Source organism: Cryptomeria japonica, chromosome 4 (genome assembly GCF_030272615.1).
Source record: "Cryptomeria japonica chromosome 4, Sugi_1.0, whole genome shotgun sequence".
In the NCBI taxonomy this organism is placed as follows: Eukaryota; Viridiplantae; Streptophyta; class Pinopsida; order Cupressales; family Cupressaceae; genus Cryptomeria; species Cryptomeria japonica.
Genome location: NC_081408.1, coordinates 65,608,801 through 65,634,834, shown reverse-complemented (window position 1 = coordinate 65,634,834; position 26,034 = coordinate 65,608,801). Strand labels below are relative to the sequence as shown.

The following is a 26,034-nucleotide window of genomic DNA, read 5'->3' as shown; positions in this document are numbered from 1 at the left end:
CGATTCAAGTGCTAGTGTGGTGTTGATATCTCCTCAAGGGGAAAATTTTCCTAAAGCCTACAAGCTCGCATTTGATACTACCAATAACATGGCAGAGTATGAAGCTCTTCTTCTAGGTTTGGAATTTACCAAAGAAAAAGGAATCAAGAAGTTACAAGTTATGGGAGATGCTGAACTAGTTGTCAACTAGGTGAGGAGTCAATATCAGACCAAAAATAAAAGGCTCAAGTCTTATCGAAACAAAGTATGGGATGAGATTGAAAGTTTTGATGCTTTCTCCATACAAGCCATCCCAAGAGAACAAAATACAATGGCAGATTCTCTTGCTGTTTCAGCCTCTTTATTATTGCCCCATCCTGAGTTTGAAAAAGATGTGTATATAGTAGAAATGATCTACCGACCTAGTGTGCTAGATAATAATCAAAATTGGCAAGTTTTTGATGATGATAAACATATCATCTCATTTTTGGAGGGCACCGGAACCTTCTCAAATTCATCCTTTGATGGTAATCATTCTTTGACAAGCCAACAAAATATAAAAGAAGAAGATAAAGAATCGGAGATTTTGCAACTAAAGGGAAATACTATTCCTAAGGGATTAGTCACTCTTGAGAGTCTCTTTGATAAGAATGATCAGTTTGTAAAAAATGATAAAAAGAAGCCCTCAAGTTCTCCAGATACAGAAAAAGTAAATATTGGTTTTGAAAATGATCCCAAGATTGTTTTAATTGGAAAATGCTTGTCCCATAAGGAAAGAAAAGTCATCATTGATTTGTTGAATAGCTATATTGATGTATTCGCATGGTGCTATGATGATCTCAAAGTGTTCATGAATGGAGAATTTAAGCATCATATTCCTCTTAAGCCTGATTCACCCCCATTCAGGCAAAAACAAAGGCAATTCAATCCAAGGGTAGTAGATGCAATCTTTGCGGAAGTAGATAAAATGTTAAAGGCTAAAATCATTTACCCAATCCATCATTCCAAATGGGTTGCAAACATAGTGCCTGTTAGAAAGAAGAATGGTGAGATAAGAATTTGTGTTGATTTTCACAATCTCAATCAAGCATCTCTTAAAGACAACTATCCCTTACCAGTAATGGACCATCTCCTTCAAACTATCTCTAGTTTGGAGATGATGTCGATGCTTGATGGTTTTTCTGGATATAATCAAATCAGTGTAGAACAAGATGATCAACATAAGACAACTTTCACTACTCCGTGGGGAACATTTGCCTATAACCGTATGCCTTTCGGTTTGATTAATGTTGGTGCCACCTTTCAACATGCAATGGATCTTTCTTTTGGTGACTTAAGAAATAAAATTATTGTTGTATACCTAGATGACTTAACTGTTTTCTCCAAGAAACGTGAAGAACATGCTTATCATTTGGAGTGTGTACTACAACATTGCAGGCAACAAGGTATTTCATTGAACCCAAAGAAATCCATTTTTGGAGTGATAGAAGGGAAATTATTAGGTCACATTGTTTCAAAAGAAGGTATTCATATTGATCCAGAGTGAGTCAAAGCCATTCAGCAGTTACCGTTACCTTCCAGTAAGCCTGGTGTTCGCTCTTTCTTTGGCCAGATTAATTTTATAAGAAAGTTCATTCCTAATTTCTCAGAAATTACAAAATCCATTGTTGACATGATGAGAGATAATGTCACATTCAAATGGTCAGAGGAAGGAAAAAGGGCTTTCAATCAGATCAACTCAGCCATTGCGGATGCACCTACATTGGTTTATCTAGATTTCTCCAAAGATTTCAATGTATATTTTTTATGCTTCTGACACTACATTATCTGCAATATTGACCCAACATCATAATGAAAACATTGAGGCACCGATTTCTTTTATGAGTATTCCACTGAAAAAGCATGAATTGAAGTATTCTCCAGTTGAAAAGCAAGCTTATGTAGTGGTCAAGGCTATGAAGAAATTTCGCTTTTATATTCTAAATTCTCATTCTATAGTGTATGTCCTAGATACTGCAGTAAAGACCATACTCACACAACAAGAAATTGGTATGAGCAAGCGAGCCTCTTGGATTGCAAAAGTTCAAGAGTATGATATCGATATCAAACCAACCAAGCTTGTTCGCGAGCATGGGTTGTGTAAGCTAATAGCTGAGAATAATTCTAATGGGAATGTTGCTCAAGAGTCTGAACTACCTTTTGTTTTATTTGTTAGCACCACAGATGAGTGGTTTTCCAACATAGCACATTTTCTCACATACGGAGAATGTCCTGCTCATCTAACCCTTAGGGAGAAATGAACTATCAAGTTGAAGGCTGCTAGATATATTATTTGGGGTGATGTTCTTTATAAAAAAGGAATAGATGGCACATTTCTCAGGTGTGTAGACAAAGAACAAAGAAAGAAGCTCCTTTAGTTCTTTCATAATGAAGCCTATGGAGGGCATTTTTCTTCTTCAGTAACAACTTTCAAAATATTGAGAAATTGCTATTCTTGGGTTGGAATGTTCAAAGATGTGGATGAGTGGGTAAAGAGATGCGACGCATGTCAACAATTCAAGGGAAGAGTACAACTTGCCGCCCTACCTTTGAAACCTGTGATTATTGAAGAACCATTTCAGTAGTGGAGACTAGATTTTATCGGTCCAATCCATCCTCATTCCAGTGCGGGTCATACTCACATCTTGGTAGCCACTGATTATTTCACCAAGTGGGTTGAAGCAGCTCCAGTTAGATAAACAACATCAGAAGTAGTTTGTGACTTCATCAAACAAAACATTCTTGTAAGATATGGAGTTCCGCAGAAAATCGTCACCGATAATGCTACCAACTTCTCTTCTTATGAAATATCGGCTTTCTATTACAAGTATGGAGTTATACTTTCACATGCATCTGACTATTATCCTCAGGGAAATGGTCAAGCTGAAGCAAGCAATAAGAATATCATCACTATTCTCCACAAGTTAGTCGATAAAAATTAGAGAATGTGGCATAAGTATCTATATGAAGCACTGTGGGCTGATCGTACTACGAAGAAGCGGGCTATCAAGATGTCTCCATTTGAATTAGTTTTTGGTGCAGAAGCTAGATTACCTATTCCATTGGAATTAGCTTCTCTTAAGTTGCAAGTAGTCGAAAATTATGAATTTAAAGATGCATTGGAAAAACGGATATTGTACTTAACCAAGATGGAAGAACAGAGAGAAACAGTAGTGGATAGAATCAGAGAACATCAAATGCGAGTGAAAGAATTGTTTGACAGGGAAGCCAGGGAAAAATATTTTCAAGTTGGCGATTTGGTCCTATTATGGGATAAACGAAGAGAACCAAAGGGACTACATGGTAAATTTGATTCACTTTGGAGAGGACCTTTTCAAATCAGGCAAGTCTGTGGTACAAATTCATTCTATCTGGCATACTTAGATGGCACACATATGCCCCTTCCTTATAATGGGAAACACTTAAAATTATATAATCCAAAAGCTTATCTGCCTTTCATCTTGTATATAGCTTAGCTAGGAGTTTTGGCTTTGTTCCCCTTTGTTTGTGTGTGTTTTGTTCTTTCTCCTTTTTGGCTTGGTTCTCCCTCCTTGTTCCATGTAAAGTAGTGCACCAATCCTTTTGACTCTGTTGCCCAATGAATAATACACTAATTGTTGTAAACCAAAAATTATGGGTTCCTTCATCATCCCTTACGGTCCTTGTCCCCAGTCAGAGCCAGCTGTCAGCCCCAATTTTAAAATTAGAAAATATTGAAATTTTGGCCTTTGAAATCTTGTGTGTGATAAATGTTCGCCTAGAGAGTTTCCTATCATCCACAGATGGAATCATGTTAATATAAAGAGTTTCCAAAAACCAATTTTTTTTTTTTTTTTTTGTTAGACATCAAGGTAATGAGTATTCATCTTGTTCAAGACAACGTTCCATTTCAAGTACTTGTGGAATCAATTCCAAGTGTGGATAAAGAAATTTTGCATTGGTCTTTATTGCCAAATTGACTTGAGTTTCTAACACAAGTTGTGGAAAGTGCATCAAATGCCAATAGCAAGAGAAGGTTAACTCCAATCGGCCTACTGCTAAGCTGAATAAAGAATAAAATAAGCCTAATTCAATTATGTTCTCCAACATTGTCCCTTCATGATGAAGGGAAAGAATGGGTAGACACAGTGAGTTCCAAATGGTAAGGAAGTTAATCAAAGTTGAAGAATCAACATAGAACTTGATGATAGTGGGTGGTTATAAGCTTATTCAGTGCCTTTGAGTAAGTTTGTAATACCACTTAAGTCACTATAGAAGCATAGTAATTGGTCTTTCCGTATATTTTTCAAAGCTATCAAAATAGCCAATGGAAATGAAGTCATTCGCAATGCCAATGAAGCCTTTATTGAATCGATTGTTTCTTTGAAATTGGTTTTGAAAGAGCCCGATAAGGATGCCAAAAGAGTCCATTATTGACAACTTGCAACACTTTTACAAATAGCTAATAAGCTAAAGAAAGATCAATTAAAAATTTGTCACTCCATCATCCATCTTTATTAGCAACTTGGCAACCTTTCACAAATCACCGACAAAGGGAGTTTTTCGTTTGTTTTCATAGGGTGAAGAGAAGGTAGTTATAATAACTACTTGCAAATAACTACTTCATCTAAGAATTAGGTGCAAGATTCGTAGCAAATTTTTTTAGAAACTTCAAGCAAATGCAGTTGACAGGCTTATAACTAAATTCCACAACCCTTTGGTAGCATCCTTCATGCTCGTGCCAAAATGTGAGTTTTGGAGATGTGAATAGACATCCATAAAAGAATGATAAAAGGTGGATCTCTATCAAATATTATAGTTATAAATGCTCAAGTTGATATGCATACAGCGAACCGTGGACGTGAATGCAAAGTCTACACCTGACTTGTTGATAGAATTTCTTATAGAGGTGTCATCCCACTGCATGCCTAGAAGAGTGAACACAAAGGCTAAACCGTTTGCGGAATGCCTCAAAAGAGGATGTCATCTCATGTGTCAAGGATGACATGATATGCACAAAATGAACTTGGAGAAAAAGCTTTAGCAACTTTTAGGCAAATGCAATTTTCAGGTGTAAAGCCCAAATTCAACAACTTCTGCCAGCGTTCCTCTCTGCCAGTGCAAAAATGGAAGTTTTGAACGATACAAAATGGGAAAGTCTAGTCGAGGCATGTGAAATATTCGATATGATCATTGAAGAAATGTGGTCTCATGACGTGCTAGGAGTGCAAGTCATGGTATCCACTCATGCCTCTGTGAACTCTCTGACTACGCCAGTGCTAATATTCAGAGTAGGTTGTGAACGTCCATTGTCAAATGACTTAGTTGCTATTACGTTGGCCGATATGAATGCAAAGTGTGGAAGAACATAGAAAAAAATGAATGAGCTGTTTGAGTTGCAGATTGTGCAAAATGGAGATGTTGAAAAAGATTTCAAAACTTTCAAACAAATGCAATTTGCAGAAGTAATGTTGCATTTCCCAACCATTTCGTAGGGCTCTTCACATCTTCATAGCAATGTATGGTCATGCACTAAAGCATCTTCAAAGGAAAAAAATCAAAGAAATGTGGTCTCATGACAACCAAAGACTGCAAGATATGCACAAATCGGTTTGTTAAAAGAAAGTCTTTAGAAATTTTCAAGTCGATGCAATTGGCGGGTGTAAAGACAAATTCTGTAACCTCTGCTAGCATCCCTTTTCCTTTGTTAAAATTGGAGTTTTGTAATAGCACAAGAAAAGAATGTAAGTATAGACAAGGTGAAGAAAAGGTTTCAAGGTGGCATATTGGTTTTGTCAACAAGTTGGTAACTCTTCCTAGGTTGCCAAAGTAAAGATTCTCACACATACCATAACGTCGATGAAGAGAGAAAACAAAGAGTTAAACATTGTCGATACTCCTTAAATTGCCTATGAAAGATGTTAGTTTTAACCATGTCCTAGCAATCAACATTGTCACCCAAGAATACAAAGTAAAGGTGAGGCATTTGTCGACATGTGTGTAGCATGACAAACATAGACATGGCATCATGAATTATTCAAAAGGATGCTTGAGAGAAACATTATTTCATGCTCATGGTATCGACACCCACTGAAGTACACCGGACAAGCCGTGAAAGAATTTGCATAGAAAAAGATCCATTTGACAAATGCCTCCAAAACATGTCATCTCATGGAGGAAAATGAAATAATAACAGGTTGCACACAAAAGACATATTAGAGTGAATTTAAAAGCTTATGAGAAGATATGTCAAAAAATCCCAAAGTCAATTTCCGGAATCTTGCTGATGTGGAGATAAAGAGAAGTGCAGGAAGTATTGACAGAATGTGACAAAGAATGTATAGATGTATATAAATTTATCATTTAGTGAATACATTCAACTCTTCTCACTTTAATGTCATGTCAAGATGGTTATGGGGATATGTGAACAAAATATGCAATATTTTGAAATAAGTTAGTCACATTTATGCAAGACTCCTTGGTTTTTGGAAGGTGTATTCATGGAAGCAAAAGATGCTTAATGGGATAGTTGAAGCACATATGTACTTGAAGAAAATGTGTTGGTGAAAAATACTTCTTGATGTCAATAAAGATGAATAGATGATGAGATGGTCACAAAGATCAATAAAGAAGATGAAGATGGATAAGTACCTTACATTGGTCCTAACTTTAATGTTTTAATGTTTCATGTTGATCATTGTAAAAGTGACCTAAGTCACTTATTGTAATTAAAGTTAGAATTTGGGCTTTTATTTTGTGAAAGTTAGGTCAATCCTAACTTATTTGTAAGGGGTACTTTTGCTAAGCATTGGATGAGGTAGTTATCCTAAGTTCTCATTTTGGGTAGTTTTTCTAAGTAGTTATTTCTTCCAAAGTTGAGGAAGTTATTTCAAGTAGTTGAGGAAGTTATTTCAAGTAGCTGAGGAAGTTATAAAGTAGTTATAAAGGTGGTTAGGGTAGTTACCTCAGGTGGTTACCACTTCACCTATATATACCTCATTATTGTTCAATATGAGAGGATTCCACTTTTTCACAAGCTTTGTATGAGAGACTTGGATAGTATTATTCAAGAAATTAAGCAATAGAGATCAATTTGGATGTGTGTTCAACTTATTCTCATGGGTTATTATCAATGTTCTTATGTTTAATTGATGATTACCTAATGCTTTCCCTTTAACATTGAATGTGAAGAAGATTATTTCAAGTTGTGGTATCTCAAACTTGATTATATGGAATTTATTTTAAACTAGATTCATACCTTGTATGGCATTCAATCTTTCTTTATTGTTCGTTCTTTAAATTTTTGAAAAATCCAAATACCCCCATTATACGAGGGAGCTGCCCCTCTCAAACGCAGAGAAGAATTACCATTTCTTTGTGATTCTTCAACTATTGTGAATGTTTTGTTGCTAATTACAGGGCAAAATAGAGTTTTTCAAGAAAGTTTCTTAAAGCAACAAATTTGTTTACCAACAAGACACATGGCATTCTTGGGCCACATGTCCCTTTTCCTTAGACACTTTCTCTCTCATGAGAAAAGCTTCTTGACACTTGTCACCATAGAGATGACAAATGTTCCCTTTCATCCAGCCTCTCTAGAAGCTTCTTGAGACTTGTCACCATAGAGATGGCAAATGTTTCCTTTCATCCAACCTCTTTTGCAACCTCCTCCAATTTCACCATTGATATCTTTAGACTCAATCTTGACCGTTGATTCCTGCCACCTCACCTCTGGCCTTGGAAATCCTATAAATATCCCTCATTTTGGAGAAATAGTCATCCCATCTCATTTGCATTTCAGGTATTGTTATTATAGGCATATATCTCTTAGCATATCATTTGAGCATTGTTATTATAGGCAATTGCATCTTAGATCTAGCTAATTTTCTAGCATAATTGTTGAATCATGTAGCTTAATCATTCTCTTTTCTAGCTAAAATGCATCATTATCATCTTAAATCCTTCATCTAGATGTAGTCAAGTCACTGGAATTCGCTTATCCATATCAGAGAGCAAATCTACACTCACATTTATTAGGAGGCAATAGATCGATTAGCCATGGTTTTATCTTTATTTGTTTTAAATTTGCTAACCATGCTTGTAATGATCTATTGAGTGTTTTGTGTTGCAGCTGCAGGTATCACACTTCACTAGTACGATAGTAACAACAATATCAACAATAACATGACTACCATTTACCAGTTCAATTGACATCAATGACAATATCAGAAATAACATGACTACCATTTACCGGTTCAATTGACATCAATGGTAACGTATCATTAATGCAATCTCTATGCAAAATTCCAACAAAACCAAGCTTCAAAATATATTTGTCCAATCTTACATACCAAGCTCTAGGTGTCTGTTTCAATCCATATAAGGCTTTCTTTAACCTGCAAACCATGTTTTTATCATCTAAAAGTGAAAAACCATGAGGTTACTCAATATAAATTTTCTCATCAAGATCCCCATTCAGAAAAGCACACTTAACATGCATCTAATAAACCTTATAGTTTTTATGTGCAACATAGGCAAGAAATAACCTTGCAGCTTCAATCCTAGCTACAAGTGCAAAAGTTTCACCATAATCAATTCCTTCCTTTTGAGAATATCCCTTACAAACTAATCTAGCTTTATTCCTTACAGCTTTTCCATCTTCATTTAATTTATGTGGTATGCATGACATTTATGTTTATTTATATTTATTTTTTATAAATGTTGTAAATATCTAATTTCTTTTGCATTACCATAATCTCAATATTATTGTAGGAAGTGTTGGAAGTATGTTTTGTTGTGGTTGTCATTGATGCCAAACTTGTTGTGTAAAATAGTTGTTGGTGTGAAATCTCTTGGTGCAAAGATATCTTGCTATGTTGATGTTGCGCTTGCTCTATTGGTTGTTCTGGAAGTGTTCGAGTTTGGAAAGTGTTGCTGACATTGTCTCATGTTCTTATCTTCTTTGATTATATTTTTGGTATCATGGATATGTTGGTTTTCTGGTCCAAAAATATCTTTGTGTTCTCTAAAGTTGTGGTATATTTCATAGAAAGTTGTGATATTATTTGTTAGACCTATCTTTGGATTTAGATATGATTTATGGAAGGTAATTTGATGTGTTGTGGGTCTCATCGTAGCGTGTGGAGATCTAGATCAAAATTATTTATATTGGAGGATATGTTTTGATCGTTAATTGCTTATATGTATATGTAGCATGTGTGTATGTTGTTAGTTATATCCTGGTGATTGCGAATTGGTGAATTGATCTTTAGAAAATGTGTTTTGGTTCCCTCTTTCTCCTATAGTGGATTAACTTGTTTTTTTTTGGTTTGGAAGGTATATTTTATTTCAAGCCGACTTGGTTAAAGCTTTGATGATCTATCTTGTATATAAAAAATATTGTGTGGTTGTGTGCAGTGTGTGAAATGCGAGAGTGGGAAAATGCTATAGATGATGTGAGAGGAAGTGTGCGAAATTTAGTGAAGAAAAGAGAAATAAAATTGTGTTTGAATGATATGTAAGTTGTTTTGAGATTGTGGTAGATTTATGAGATAGAGAGGTGGAAATTGAGATTTGGGTTGTGTGTGTTTATGCTGGTCGCTTGATGTAGAGTTTAAGGACAACTTCATGATAAGGAGTTCCTTCTTTTCAATTATTTTTTGTATATTTCCCTATAGTAGTTAGCTTTAGGTTTGCAAGTCCTTTTTTTGTATTTTTCCCCAAGAGAAGTTAGCCTTGGTTTGCAAGTCAGGAGTAGTGAGCTCATTCTTTGTAATCTGATATACATAGTGGATATATTTTGTGGGCAATTTCCCACTGTGCTTTTTCCCTATTCAGTTTTTCCACTTAGACAATATTGGTGTTGATGTGTTGTGTTTGTGTTGATGATTAATTTTTTATATGTTACATTAATTTTTTTCAAGACTAATTCACCCCCTCTTAGTCCTGCCTGGGGTTCAAAAATTATTATCGAAGCAAGGTTTCTCCTGAGTAAGCTTAACCACTTGATCCAACTCTCTGATCCAATCGATCAAATTATTAGAGACAAGACAAAAGGTGTTCAAATAATGAGGAAAAGCTCAAGGAAAAATTGATTACTATTTTCTATCAATGATTGAACCAAAGACTTATGCAGAATCAAGTAAAGATGAGAGATGGGTAAAGGCAATGGAAGAAGATCTAAATCAAATCCAAAAGAAAAAGACTTGGGAGCTAGTACCTAGACCAATGGACAAGAAGGTGATATGAACAAAATAGGTATTAAAGAATAAGATAAATGAGCAAGGACAAGTTACAAGGAACAAAGCATGACTTGTATGTAAGGGATACTCTCGGGTGGAAGGCATAGAATTTAGAGAAAATTTTATTCGGGTAGCAAGGATGAAAGATATACATGTGTTTCTTGCATTTTCTACTCACGAGACCTTTAAAGTTTATTAGATGGATGTCAAATCAACATTTTTGAATTGATATTTGGAAGACGAAGATTACATTGAGCAACAAAATGGATTAAAAATGATAGAATAACCATATATGGTGTGTAGATGAAAGAAAGTGTTGCATGGACTCAAATAGGCACTTAGAGCCTGGTATGCAAGATTAGATAGGAATTTATTTCGACAAAAATTCAAGAAAGGTACTATAGATAGTAACATTTATTTCAAGATTGATGGAGATAAGTTATTAATTTTTATATTTATGCAAGATCATCCCCAGTGGATGAGCGATTTTGCATCAACCAAAAATATTTCCTTTCAGTTTTGTTCTTGTGCACTTTTATGTGTTCTTACAGGTATGTATTGCTAGTTGCTTGTTATTCATGGAAGATCTTATTTTGGGTTTCCAGACAGTTTCATGTGCTTGATTCCAGATTTTTGGTTCATTTGGGTTCTTTTTTGGTAAGTTATCACTTCCAGTTGACTGTTTCTAGGTTTTGGGATAGTTCTTGTGCTTACTAGTTGGTTTTCCTACATTTCCAGTGCAATTCTTGGCATGTCGATCCATCTTGGGTCTTGTCTTATGTTCTTTTGTGTGTGGCTGACCTTCCTGCTGAACCGCATTACTTGGTTGTTATTTTTTAGAAAGATTTATCTAATTCTTAGGGCTGACCTAATTACATATTTCATTTTCCTACATTGGTAAATGTATTCTTATGAGGGAAACCTAGATGTGTTTCGGTGGGTATAAATATGATGTTATGTAATCATTTATAAGGGTAGAGGAAGTAGAACTAGTAATAAGGATAGGGATTTTCATATTGTAATCCAGTTAATTCTTATAGTCCTAGTTGGATTGTATTTGGCTTGAAGCTTGCATGTAACCGGTTAACAACTGGATGTTCTTTGATGATAATATTATATTTGTCGGATGATTGCCAGAAGTTATAAGGATTTAATATGATCTGTTTATGTGATTTTTTATGTTCTCTTGTTGCTTTCATTATGTCTCTCCTACTGCATAAGTCAGTCAACTCTTTTGATGGTTTTCACTAGTTATGGCTACATCAAGTGGTATCAGAGCTATTTATGAACTGGCTAGTGGAAGAATCATTTGCAAACATTAAGGCTTTCCTTGGGGTGGACAATTGACCGATTGGAGGTAGGTCGTGTGTGTGTTCAATAGATCACCGAGGGAGGCAATTGAAATCAGTAGTCAGATCGTCGAGTTGAGGCAGTTCACCGGAGTGGAAGGAGAGACGCCACCAAGAAGGACAAACCCATGGAGGGTAGAGAAGATGATGGAAGACCTCAAGAACAAAGTAAGGAATGAAATCTGAAATGCTTTAGCTGGTTTGTGGAGGAACCCTGATTCTGAGGATGAATATGAAGAGATTGAGGAAGTTGAAGGACCTGAAGATGAAAATGAGGAAAGATTCCTAAGAGCAATTGTGTATACGATTAAAGTTCATAAAGCTGAGGTTTCCAACTTTTATGGAATGCTAAACCTGAAGGATCTAATTGATTGGATCAGAGAGTTGGAGGACTACTTTGATTTTGAGGATGTCAAGGACCCATAGAGAGTCTGGTTCACATAGACCAAGTTGAAAGGGCATGTTGCCTTGTGGTGGAAAGAATTGCAGAAAGACAGAGTGGAGAATGGTGAATTGAAAATCACCCGGTGGAGACAAATGGTTGCAAGATTGAAGGCCAAGTTCATACTGGGAAACTATGAATTGGAACTATTCAAGAAGTTGCAGAACCAGAAATATTGAAACATGACTATGAAGGAATATACTAAGGAATTCTACAAGGCAGTGATCAAATCTGGACATAGAGAGGTGGATAGAGAAAATGTGGCAAGGTACATCAATGGATTTGCTTTTAACATTCAAGATGAGATGAGTATGTTGAAGGTTTCCATAGTTGAAGAAGCTTACCAGTATGCTTTGAAGGCTAGGGAGAAGATGATAAGAAGACAACCGAATAAGGGAAAGGAGAAATTCAAGATGAGTGATAGTATGAAGAAACCGGTTGAAGAAGAGGAGTCAAAACCTAAGTGGAGTAAGGAACCAAAACATAAGACGGCGTGGAAAGGTAGCAACAACACCGGTAGAGAATTTTATGGCAAATTTTTTAAGTGTGGAGAAATCGGACATAGATGCTATGAATGCAAGGAAGAAATGGCAAGAAGTTGTGTGGAAAGTGAAGAACCAGATGATATCGGATCTGACTGTGCACCAGAGCAAGGAGAATCCCTTATGTTCACGAGAAAGGATATCGGATCTATCAGAGTCTTTTTTGGATAGTGTGTAAATCACTGGTAAGTGTTGCAAGGTCATTGTAGATATTGGAAGTATTGATAATTGAGTATCTAAGGAGATGGTTGTGAAGCTTGGGTTAAAGAGGCTTAATCATCCTTTCCCTTATGAGGTGAGTTGGTTACAAGATGACCAGAAGATAGAGATAAAGGAGCAGTATTTGGTGAGTTTCAATTTCGGGCCTTTCAGAGATGAATTTTTATGTGATATTGTATTATGAGTGTCTATCATGTCTTGTTGGGAAAGCCTTGGCAGTATGATATGTTAGGGTTCCCACAGATACTGAGAGGGGGGGGGTGAATCAGTATCTAACCAGTTATGAAATTTTCTTAAAACTGAATATGCAGAATATAAAGTAACAGTATACCGGTATGCAAGAATTAATGCAAATAACAGAATCAAAAGCATCCACATGAAAAGAACACCATAACACAAGATGTTTTATGAGGAAACCCAGTGTGGGAAAAACCTCAGTGAGATTTGTGACCCACAATATTCACTTACTGACCAATAAGAGAATATTACTTACAATAGGGGCCTGCACATGCAGGAAGGCCAACTGCCTAGAGCTCACTGCTCAACAAGAAGTCACACTGACTTACAATGAGGATTTACATAAATCCAATATTTTGTACTGCTTTACAATAGCATCTTCAATGCCAGATTCAGTACCAGTTCTTGCTCTGTTCTTTACATATACCCTTGACCTACAATTCACACATTAGGTCTGCCTTATAATTTTATTTTTTTTATCCATGTCTTACAAATGCCTACAATGATCTCTTTTATATACAAGAGTCATTTTACAATTTGCCAAGTCAGCTTACAATGATAAACAAAATATTACATATCAAAAATCCTGTCGGCCTCTGTGTCGGTATACATATTTCCTTCTGTGTCGGTGCCGGTGTAGATTGATTTTGTTGGTGCCGGAGCACTATTGTTTGAGTAATGCTTTGCTAGTATAATGTCTTGCCGATGCCATAGGATTGCAAGGTTGCCATCAATGACAAAACCTTCAATCACACACAATGTCTCATTGAAGTGTCCATATGCCAACATGATAGAGGAGCTATTTATGACTGTAGAAGAAACCTAGTTACTATTGAAAAGGATGGGCAAAATTTCACATTGATTTCCTTGACGGAGAAAGAGAAGGAGGTGAAGAATCTAAGTCCTGAGAGAAGTTGTAGAGGTTGTAATGGAAGGTTTGAAAGAACCAATTGTAGAGGTTATACTAGAGGTTTGGAAGAAAGATCTGATAGAACTAGTTGTACAGGTTATAGCAGAGGGTGACCTGAGTTTGCAAAAGGATCTGACAATAGATCTTGATGGACAAATGAAACCAGTCAATAGAGAATTGATTGTGACAAACAAGATTAATTCTTGTCGCAGGACCAAATCAGAGCTGCAGAAACATAGACAATGTGCATATCTGAAGCAAAGAAAGAAAATCAATGGGAGTCAAAGGCTAGAGAAGTCGATTGAGGCACCAAAGGAGCTAAAGCAGATGTTGGTAGATAAAGAAGATGGTTAGATCATAAATGAGCATGGGATCTTCATTCTAAATCCTTTTAGCTATTCATGAGTCATATCTCATGGAACATCTTTGTCTACCTGGGTTGTCTGATGCAAGAGCATCCCTGATCGATGAGCAATCTTACATCAACCAAAAATATTTCCTTTTAGTTTTGTTCTTGTGCAGTTTTTTGTGTTCTTACTGGTATGTAATAGTAGTTGCTTGTTCTTGTGGAAGATCTTATTTTTGGTTTCTAGATGGTTTGATGTGCTTGATTCCATATTTCCAATTCATTTGGGTTCTTTTTCAGTCATTGCTTCCGATTGACTATTTCTTGGTTTTGGGATAATTCTTCTGCTTACGAGTTGGTTTTCCTACATTTCTGGTGTAATTCTTGGTGTGTGGATCCATCTTGGGTCTTGTTTGATGTTCTTTGGTGTGTGGCCAACCTTCTTGCTGAACCGCATCACTTGGTTGTTGTTTTCTAGAAATATTTATCTAATTCTTAGGGTCAACCTAATTACATGTTTCATTTTCCTACATTGGTGAATGTAATCTTATGAGGCCAACCTGGATGTGTTTCGATGGGTATAAATATGATGTTATGTAATCATTTGTAAGGGCAGAGGAATTAGAAATGAGAACAAGAATAGGAATTTGCATATTGTGATCCGGTTGATTCTTAGAGTCCTAGTTGAATTGTATATGGCTTGAAGCCTGCATTTAATCAGTTAACTACCCGATGTTCTTTGATGATAATATGATATTTTTTGGATGATTGCCAGAATTTCTAAGGCTTTAATATGATCTGTTCATGTGAATTTTTTATGTTCTCTTGCTTCTTTTGTTGTGTCTCTCCTGCTACATAAGTCGGTTGACTATTTTGAGGGTTTTCACCGGTTATGGCTACATCATATAGTTTACATCGATGACATTGAATTTGGAAGAAATGATAGTTTACGCAAAGATTTTCTAAAGAGATGCATAAATAATTTGAAATGCCAATGATTGGTGAGTTGTCTTTCTTTCTTGGGTTACACGTTATTCAATTTGAAAATATAATTTTTATCTCACAAAGCAAGTATGTGAAAGAGATATTGAAGAAATTTAGTTTTGATGATTGTAAACGGGTTATAACTCCTCTAATTGTTGGATGTAAGTTGAGAAAAGATGATGAGTCTTTAGAGGTTGAATAAAATAAGTATAGGTCTATGATTGGTGGATTGTTGTATTTTACTATGTTTAGACCAGAGATCATGTAGACTATTTGTATAGTGATTAGATTTTAGGCAAATCTGAAGGTAACACTTAAGCAAGCTATGAAAAGATTTTTCAGATATTTGAAAGGTACTATGGACTTTGGAATATGGTACAAAAAAGGTGGAGATTTCATTATGAAAGCTTATACTAATGCAGATTGGGTTGGGAGTGTTGATGGCTAGAAGAGTACTAGTAGTGGTAGTAAGAAATAAGATTTAGTTTTCCAATCTACTACTAAAGCAGAGTATATTGCAATGACATCTTATTTTTGTTAGGTAATATGGATGAGACAAACTCTTAAATATATCAAGGTAACTTATGATGAAGCAATTCCTATTATATGGGACAATACAAGTGTAATAAACATTTCAAAGAATCTAGCTATGCATTGAAGACCAAAACATATTTCAATCAAATATCACTACTTAAGGGAAAAGGATGTTGAGAAGGAAGTTTGATTGGAATACATTTCTACAAAAGAATAGGTAGTAAATATTTTCACTAAGGCACTGGAAAAGGATACATTTGAGTTTCTTTGGGATAAGCTTGATGGTATTGCCCCTCCTTCTATCTAGGTGCATTATGGAGATGCATCTTTCCTGGGGGATCTTTCATGCCTATTTCTTATCTTGGGTTGATGTTATGGTTTCTCTTAGGGGGGAGAAGTGGAGTGTGTAGTGTTGTTGTCACCTTTGTCTTTGATGAAAAAGTGGGAGATATTGAGTAGTTTTGGGGGGAGAGATTGAGCATTTTTGACATATTTCTAATAGGGACAGAGATTGAGTAGTGTAGAGATTCAATTATTTAGAATGAGGTTGAGCAGTATTGTTTTATAGATTTTGAGTTTAGTCATATATAGCCAAGTGTTTCCATCAATGATAAATGGGGATATTGTTGGAAGTATGTGTTATTGTGGTTGTCATTGATGTCAAACTTGTTGTTCCAAATAGTTGTTGTTCTAAAATATCTATGGTGTAGAGATGTCTTATTGTGTTGATGTTGCAGTTGTACTATTGGTTATTCCAGAAGTGTTTAGGTCCAAAAAGTGTAGTTGACATTATTTGATGTTCTTATCTTCTTTGGTTAGTTTATGGTATCATGGATATGTTGGTTTTGTGGTCCGAAAATATCATTGTGTTCTTTATAAGTTCTAGTATATTTTATAGTAGGTTGTGATATTCTATGTTAGACCTATCTTTGGGTTCAAATATGGTTTATGAAATGTAATTTAATGTGTTGTGGGTATCATCATATCATTTGGAGATCCTGATTAGAGTTATTTGTATTAGAGGATGTGTTTTGATCATTAATTTCTTATATGAAGGTGTAGCATGTTGGTATGTTGTTAGTTATGTTTCGGTGATTGCGGATCAGTGAATTGATCTCTAGAGGATGTGTTTTGGTTCCATCTTTCTGTTAGAGTGGATCACCATTTGTATTTTATCCGGAAGGTATATTTTGTTTTCCTATGACTTTGTTCAAGCTTTGATTATCAATCTTGTATGTAAAGAATGTTGTGTGGCTATGTGGAGTGTGTGAAAAGTGAGAGTGGGAAGAACAATGTAGAGGATGCGAGAGGAAGTGTGCAAATTCAGTGAAGACAAGAGAATAAGAGTTGTGTTCAAATTATATGCAAACCATATTGAGACTGTGGTAGATGTATGAGATAGAGTGTTGTTAGTTGAGGTTTGAGTTGTGTGTGTTGAAGTTGATCACTTGATGTAGAGTTTAAGGACAACTTCATGATTAGGAGATCTTTCATTTCAATTTATTTTTGTATCTTACCTTGTTACAGTTAGCTTTAGGCTTGCAATTCCTCTTTTTGTATCTTTCGCCAAGAGTAGTTAGCCTTGGTTTGCAAGTTCAAAGTAGTGAGCTCATTCTTTGTAATCTAATATACATGATGGATATATTTTATGGCCAAGTGCTCACTATGGTTTTTCCCTTTTGGGTTTTTCTATGTAGAAAATATTAGCATTGATGTGTTGTGTTTGTGTTGATGATTAATTATTTATGTGTTGTACTATTTTTTGCTCAAAACTAGTTCACCCCCTTGTCAATCCTACATTGGCTTCAACAGGAAGTTGTTCAGCTACCTTGTCTTCCATACATTAAGAACCACCTCATTTATGGGTTATTAGGGGTTCTCAAAATGGTCTTCGTGTGATCAAGAAGTGTGAAACGCCTTTCCCTTCACTCCTAGATAGCACAAGGTGAAAAGTTATGCCATTACAAATTAATCTTTATATGACATAAAATAAATGAGATGAATCATAATTGAATTTATTTTAAGAGTTGTTTTTGATTAAGGTAAATGGCTTTTACAGGGACCCGAAATGGGTTTTACGGGTTTTAAGAGTTGTTACGTGTTGTATAATAATGAATTTTTTATATATATTATTTGTAATAATAAGTTTTAATAATCATTATTTTTGTACACAGAAAATAGGTTAGAAACATTCATTATTCCAAGTCACATCAAATAAACAATCAATCATATAGTAAAATATAAAATGACCAATAATAGATATCTTCATGCACATGCTAAGATCAAACTTTTGTACATGTTTTAAAATAATCCAATAAAGATATAATCATTGTCCATGTAATATTTAATGAACAAGGTTACAAAATATCACTCCAAATCCTTTATTCACGAAAACATACTAATTTTTTTTTTTATAATTGCTATAAAAAAATGTGAGAAAAAAATTACGCTACATGACTACTAGATCTTTCTCTAAAACGTCTCTATGACTAGTTGTCACCACGGGGGCTTCACTAGTTGGGCAATATTATATCACGTGCATTCATATTGGGGGGTTTAATATCCCAAAAATGAGGGTACAACATATTGTGTATTGATGAAAATAGGGGGGGTTTAATTTGGGTTTTGAAAAAAATACAATATCTTGTGAAAATAGGGGAACTTTTAATTCAGGCCATGTATTGGGAGGGAGTAACAAAAAAAGATTTTAGGGCAATATTGTTTGAAAATAGGGGGATTCTTTAGTATGCCATGAAGGCATGTGCTATAACCCAAGTTCACTGAGTGAAGCGCCTCTCGTTGTCACCCAATTGCTATGAAAAATGTCAATTTCAAATAATCTTTCCTTGTTACAAAACAAATAATTTACTCCTTTGCACCATAATATAAATTACACTATTACAAGAAACATTTAAGCTACTCTATGAAATATCATGAAATAACCATTAGAACTTATACCTATCTTCTAGATAGTCTACAATCATGCTTACCTAAAAGACTACAACTTTATACATATGCCAACCCCATACTATATCACTCCAAATAAAATAATAAAACAGTACCCATTGAAACTTATACCTATCTCCACCTACAATCATGCTTACCTAGAGGACTACAAGTACAACGTTATAAAGATGCCAACCCCATACCATATCACTACAAATAAAGTGACATGGAAAGAAAGACAATAATTACTCTCACAGGAAAAGAAATGTTCATAATAAAAAAGACAGGTGCCATAAAAAGTTAACGAGTGAAAGCTAAGAAGAAAAACAAAGCTATTCGTTGACTAGTTGTTCTATTTCACTGCGGCTTAATGGGTGTCAAACAATCACAACATACAGTAAATAAAATGAATTAAATAATAATTCATTTATCAACAAAAGTGTGATTCCATGGAGATTGAAATGTATTTGGTCTGTTTATTGGTCCATCTTGCTGCAGCTGTAAGTTTTTCAAATAGTTTAGTAGACGTCTTTGTTGTTTCGAGTGATTTGGTTTGATAATAAAAGTTTTTGGGTTTTTAATATATGATAAAAAGATTTTATTAATTTAAAAATTGTGTAGAATTAAATTTAAGATAATTTTGAAAGTTATATGTTAAATTTAAGAAAATATATTTGTTGGGGCCTCTTTTGTGACCGGTGCTTTTCCGGTCATCCCTAGCGGTGTAGAAACACTATTGCTTATGTATATATAAGAGTAATGCTATATATAATACAAAAATTAATATCACAAAATAACAACAGCTTCACATTAATTAAAACTGTATCACTAATTAGTATTCTTTGATTTCATCTTTATTTCAAATTCTATTCTAGTGCCTTCTATCACCTATCTCTTTTTTAAGAAATTGTATTATTATATTTTGTAATTTAATTTAAAAAAACATATTCATTAAAAAAAAAACCAAAACTTCAATATCCCAAAGCATATAATTGAAAATGTAACATAAAAATTTCCATAGCAATAATTGCAATGAACAGTGACCCATTTGAATGTCGGTTGGTGTTGCACAGCTTGCAAATGTGCTTCACAGTGGAACTCATGGAACTAATGTGTTTCTTGTAAAGATAGAATCCATATACATAGCTAAACACAATCACCTTACTTTACGTGACGGTATCAAATCCAAGGTCTATAAACATGTTTTGCAAAGAATATCACAAATCTAACGTTTGGAAACAAACCAATTATTTTTTCCTTGAAAGAAAAACAGCTATGATTGAGTTGTGCCCTTGAACAGTAGAGTAGAATGAGACAGTTAAACAAAACAAAACAAAATACACGCAATGAAGATCAAAAAGAAAGAGGTTTTTTTAAAAACGGAGGAAAACTCAACTACTCAAAAGAAAGTTGGTCATGTTGGCCACCTTTGTTTTGAGCCTTCCTGCCAAAGGAAAAAAACGATATTGGCTACAAAATTTACAGATTAGACCTGCAAAACTGACCATGGTGGAGATTTTGGGGCAAGTGTTTGCGTGATTAAGAGTAGTTAACTCTGATTTATTGACTTCTTTACATAAAAATGCAAATTGGGGTGGAAAATTCTATCTATGTAAGAAACACGGTTTATGACATGGAATCTACGTGTATTTGAGTGAATGATCGAATGGGGGAGAAAAGATGGTTCTCGTTAAAAAACTTGTATAGATGAGATACATACATTTAGATATTTTTTATTTTATTAAAAAAAACAATTTTTTCCTCTCAAAATCATTCAGAGTCATCTGTATCCCACACTTTGCATCTACTATAGAATATGCCACTTTTCACCCAGAATTACTATACTGTGTTTGTATTGTTCTTCCTTGGAAATTCTAGGTGTTGGCAACGAATCGTTGAAATCTTAAGAATTACTTTCTCTGTGTGTGGTGAATTTTCCTATATAGAAGTAGGGAAAGGACTCAGAGATGATAACCTGACCAGAAATTTGGAAAAAAGCATATACCCATATCACAAGTTGACTGTTATAATTGCATTGAGCTGGCTTCCAATAACTCTGACGTGTAAAGCTAAACGCAATTTGTTCACTAGTGCTTTGCCCATTGCCGGTCATCAGGTTAAAATACAAGTTATTCCTTCCTACATTCCATTGTCTATGATGATATCAAATTGGTCATAGGCCTATAAAGCACCTAAATATCTTCGTGCTCTTCACAACTTCATCTATTCTTGTGCTGATTTCAATTAGCATTAGACATTTTTCTTTTGAGTTCTACAAAGGCAGTTTCTTCTTTTGTACAATGGAGTTTCCTCTGCTGCTTGTGGTGGGAATCATTGGTATGCCATCTAGACTCCTCAGTTATGAAATATAAATATAATCTGGATCGTCTAGATTTCTGAACATTTTTCTGTGTTAATTGGATTTCTAGGACTGTCTAAATGGAACTATGATAGGAGATAGAGGCCTATGTACGGCCAAAATAGAGTTTGTAAATTTTTCTGGTTGGTCTCAATTGGGATGATCATGGTTAGAATGAAGCATGGTGGATTGAATATATTAGAATGAAGTATAGGAAATAAATGATTTGTACTCAAGATTTAGTTTTTAGAATGAGCATTGAAAAATAATGGAGGCTAATGGATTATTATTCAAGGAAGAGTGAACCGGTGATTTCTAATCAAGATTTGAGTTTTAGAATGGTCGGTTGATGATCGCTAGAACACAAGTTTGACGTATTTTGAAGTTCCATATATTTGGTTGTAACAGAACAAGCATACCCTTTTCTTAACCGCCAAGGGATTATTTTGGGTTTCTTTGCATTCTAAGACTGTGTATGTGGATTGACATTTGGGTGACTAGATGTTGGTTTTGTTGTGCATGTTTAAATTTTGTTATAAATTTCTTTCTAATTTGTATCTAGGAGTTTTTCTGTACGCTTTCTATGCAAGTTTTGCTGTGTATTTGTGGGATTGTTGCTCATTTTATGTGCAGGTCTTAGTTTAGATTAGTTGATTTTATTGTTAATTTAGATTTTTAAGATTTGGGTCGTCTTTGTTGGATTTGTGTGTATGTAGATTAAGATATGTTTGCGTGTGTAGAGCTCTGCGTTTCGTTTGATTTACACGAGTGTTGTTCATCATGATTCATGTATCATGGTTGTCTGTGGTGCAGGAAATATAACTTCACTGGCACTTTTCCTGTCACCGATGTAAGTACTGTGTACACCAGATTTCTCTGAGTCAAAACTTTGTCTAATATAAATGAGCATGAGTAACATGTGAGCTTTCACTAGTGATAAAGATAACGAGCTTATATATAAATATCCCTTTACGTGGAAATCGCAGGAAAACATTCTGGGGGATATACAAGCTTAAATCTACCCAGGAGTATTCAGGACTTCCATATGTCTGTACCTTGTTCAACTGCTGTCTTTGGCTACTCTACGGAGCTCCATTTGTTAAACCTCACAGCATTTTGCTTCTCACGATCAATGGTGCAGGCTTTGTTTTGGAGATATTTTATCTTTTGTCCTTTCTGACATTTGCCCTCAAGCAGAAGAAGGTAACACATTATGCCAGCTTAAGTTTATGATTGAAGGCCATCTGGTGGCTACAAGATTCTAAAAGTCTTGTGAACAGTTTAAATGCTTGACTAGATTCTATGCAAGAAGATAATATATAGCTGTAATTTTCTGACACGGATTCCTTCAATTTATCTTGCAGGTAAAAACTACCCGGTTGGCCATTGCAATGACGGTGGCTTTTGTCATGGTGGTTGTGGTTACTATTTATGCGCTGCACACATACAATGTCAGACAGTTACTTGTTGGCACTCTAGGTGTCATCCTTTCCATTGTTATGTATGCCTCCCCATTATCTGTAGTGGTGAGTTTTTAATCATATCTTCTTTTTAATTCAAATTGCTATGAAAACCGTACCAGAGTGGAATTACAACTTCTACCCAAAAAAAGTAAAAACGTGTAAAATCTAATCTCTACCCAAATTAATAATAGAAAATTGAAAAATTCTGGTCTCTACCGAAAAACAAAAAATCCTAACAGAAGCTAATTAGAAGATGAATTCATCCTTTCGTGAACGTCTATGAACTCGCCCTTTAATTCTGCAGGGAGATGTTATCAGAACCAAAAGTGTTAAGTACATGCCATTTTTAGTCTCACTATTCACTACTCTAAATGCGCTTGTCTGGTCTGCATATTCTGTAATCGCCAAGGACATCTTTATAGCTGTAAGCTTCTCTAATTTCCTAGTGAAATTTTCAACTATAGTTTTCATGTAATTTCTGGCAAGGACTATGCTTCATTTTTCTCATTAAATTGTTCCCTTTTTGCAGGTGCCCAATGGTATTGGTTTCCTTTTAGGAGTAATTCAGCTCGTTGTTTACCTCATTTACAGAAGCTCAGAGCCTGTTTTACCTGTATCTACTGAGCTTCAAAAACTTCCTGAAATAAAAATGATAGATGATGCATTTGATCTTCCCATCCATATACTAGAGGTTGACACCTCAAATATTGTCAAAGTGGCTGCAGCGAATCTTGTAATTGATGATCAAGTTTAATTTCATTCTAATTGATCAATAATTAACAAGATCTATACAGGGTACAGCCTCCTCAGATATTCATACTCTGTTTAATTGCATGAGAATCAACAGGAGGAATATTGAGCTATCTAGCCTATCGGAGAGGAAAAATACAGAGAGATTTTATCCATTAAGAACCTTGACTGTAAACTTTTAGTTCCTATTTTTCAGAAATGAACCATTCCGTTGCCAGTGCAATTCAATAAATTCTTCAAGTACTATGATTGTATGAATTTGCAGTTCTGTGTTGACTCTATATCTTGACATAGACTAGCTTTCAGATCAGACTAATCAAATTGTACTGATAGTATACAATGTCTCATAACCAAGCACTATAATACGATGATGACAGTAAAAGATCATGTCCATAGATAGAAATAAAATATACAATTATAAAGTAGAGGAAGAAGACCACAAAGAAGTCAATAGTGACTAGATGCCGAGGCTAATTGGCGATGGGTGCATAAGCGTCAAAGAAGTCATGAGTGAGAAGGTATATAAACTTTATCAATGGAGATTGGATTACATTCAGAGCAAAAACAAGATCAATGATGTATTAGTTGGAAAATGGAGTTGACACATTAGTAACAGGAGGAATGATGTATCAGATAGAAAGGCCATTTTATAAAAAAGGGAAACTGACCGCCAACCTTCTTTCCCCAAAAGAGAAAACCAAAGTTGAAAAACAGAAGAAAATTCATTCAATGCGTAGAGGAGGTTTCTTAAAAAATCCTTATATTCTAAATCAAAGATGTTCCAGTTGAAAAGGAAAATAGGTGACATTTGTGGTTTTAGTACATACGATTCTCTTGACTTCCTATAAAGATTGTTGGTCATATTTAACCAGGATCGTATTGAATTGCACAGCATCTTATTCAGATTTTCAAAGATGTCATTTTCATTTAATGATGTGAACAAGATGGGAACAATTTCTTGTGAGATGCTATATTCAACTAGCAAATATGGGAATTAATAAAGTATAATTTTATGGTATCTATTAAATTAGTAAACATAGTAATAAAGTATATATAAATATATAGTTGAATGAGATTGCAAGATAATATCATCATAATTAGCTATTAAATATTGGTTTCTAAAATGTGTTTTTCTTTTTTATATTAGTACACAGTAGTTTCTAACACATATTCAATACTCTTGTATATATTTCACTATATTTATTTGTTAAACTAACTAATTAATATTCAAAATTATATTTTTTTAACACAATGACCATGCCATCAAACATATTCTTACATTATCAAATATAAAATATTGCATGTCACACTATAATATGTAACTCTATAATTATAATTAACTTATTCAAAACTTGAAAAAATCAAAAAATTATAAATTTAATAAAATTCCATAATTTTTTGTCAATACAATCTACTCATAAACTTTAAAATAAATAAATCATTTTCTTAATTAAAACGATTAATCAATCTATAATAAAAATAACCTACCTCAATTAGACACTAGACAAAAAAAACTATTCACTAAATTTCAACAGACCAACTTTTAATTGTGTTCATTAAGACTTCATTACTGTTACAGTTATTAAGATTCCTGATCACTCTAGATATTCCCTTTATCAACATATATGATTTGTTTCCTAAAATATCAGCCTCGCAAATTTGACCCCACCAAAAAGAGCTGTATTCCTATTACCTGACTTGACTGTACTATTGGTTCCATCTATCTCAGTTTCCAATTATTTGTCACAATCTCAAGCAATAAAATACTTTTTTCATATCATCGAGTCCTCTCAAATTATAATTCCTTGATGGTTGCAAGCTAATGAGACATGTCAATTTCATAGTTTTCAACGAAGGTGGTGTGACAGTTTCTTTTGTGAGAAGAAATGGTCCCTTATTCGTACTTTTATTTTTGCCATCTTCATCCTGATTTGTGCTAGCTTTTTCTACTAATAATTCTACCACTTTTAATATTATAAGTGCCTTCAGTTTTCAAGTTGGTTGAGCAGGTTAAAATATGATTAATACTAGTTGGTTAAAATACAACTTTTAAATTGAGCGTTTGTGTTTGTTTATTTAAAAGATTATAACATATTATTAGAAGATTAGGTAATATTAGGTTAGTTCATTAAGTTTCTACTGTTCTTTATGTAGTTCAGGTCATGAGTTGGATTCTCGATTTTCTGGTTGTATGAATGAGAGGTCTATTCTACATCTGTCAAGAGATTATAGGAGTCCTAAGCATTAGTTAGAGTAGTCAAGGGTTGAAGGAACTCTTTAGATTAGGGAAACCTCTATATCCAATAACTTTCTCACCCTAAGATAATGAAATTGTTACAGATGTTCATAAATATAAATTTGACATTTGATGTTTGTTTAAGAGAAAAAAATTAGAGAAAGCTCTCTTTAACAATTCTATATATTTTATTGTGTCCACTAACCCAAAAATAACATAGCAAAATACTTAAACAATAGAAAATAGTATAAGGAAAAAGGAGAAAATATCCAATATATTGAAATAAATAGTTTGAATTATTATCTCAAGTTTTAAATAACTCTATATGGAATCACATAGTCTCTTCCATGAATTCCATAAATATAGTATCCATCAATATTTTTTTAAGACATTGACCTTTATGATAATTAGACATGACTATGTGAGGTTGTGTGTCCAAAATTTATCATATCAAAATCATTAAAATGTAGAAGTCTACA

At 34.3% G+C, this 26,034-nt stretch overlaps 1 protein-coding gene across 2 annotated transcripts; it reads left to right on the top strand.

The window, feature by feature from the left end:
* Positions 1-20,913: 20,913 nt before the first annotated feature.
* Positions 20,914-23,562, top strand: LOC131077892 (bidirectional sugar transporter SWEET5). 2 transcript variants are annotated; one of them, XM_058015489.2, is made up of 6 exons: positions 20,914-21,084; positions 21,920-21,956; positions 22,093-22,309; positions 22,471-22,632; positions 22,874-22,993; positions 23,099-23,562. In XM_058015489.2, exons 1-6 carry the CDS (start codon positions 21,048-21,050, stop codon positions 23,321-23,323), a joined length of 798 nt encoding a protein of 265 aa, XP_057871472.1. In that variant the 5' UTR covers positions 20,914-21,047; the 3' UTR covers positions 23,324-23,562. The 2 variants fall into 2 exon arrangements, with proteins under 2 accessions (XP_057871472.1, XP_057871473.1); XM_058015490.2 differs by lacking the exon at positions 20,914-21,084 and adding an exon at positions 21,133-21,579.
* The last annotated feature ends 2,472 nt before the right edge of the window (positions 23,563-26,034 follow it).

Coding starts and splice junctions, on each gene's coding strand:
- LOC131077892 (XM_058015489.2), top strand. CDS start 21,048: ATGGAGTTTCCTCTGCTGCTTGTGGTGGGAATCATTG. Junction 22,633..22,873: donor CCTCCCCATTATCTGTAGTG/GTGAGTTTTTAA, acceptor TTAATTCTGCAG/GGAGATGTTATCAGAACCAA. Junction 22,994..23,098: donor CCAAGGACATCTTTATAGCT/GTAAGCTTCTCT, acceptor CCCTTTTTGCAG/GTGCCCAATGGTATTGGTTT.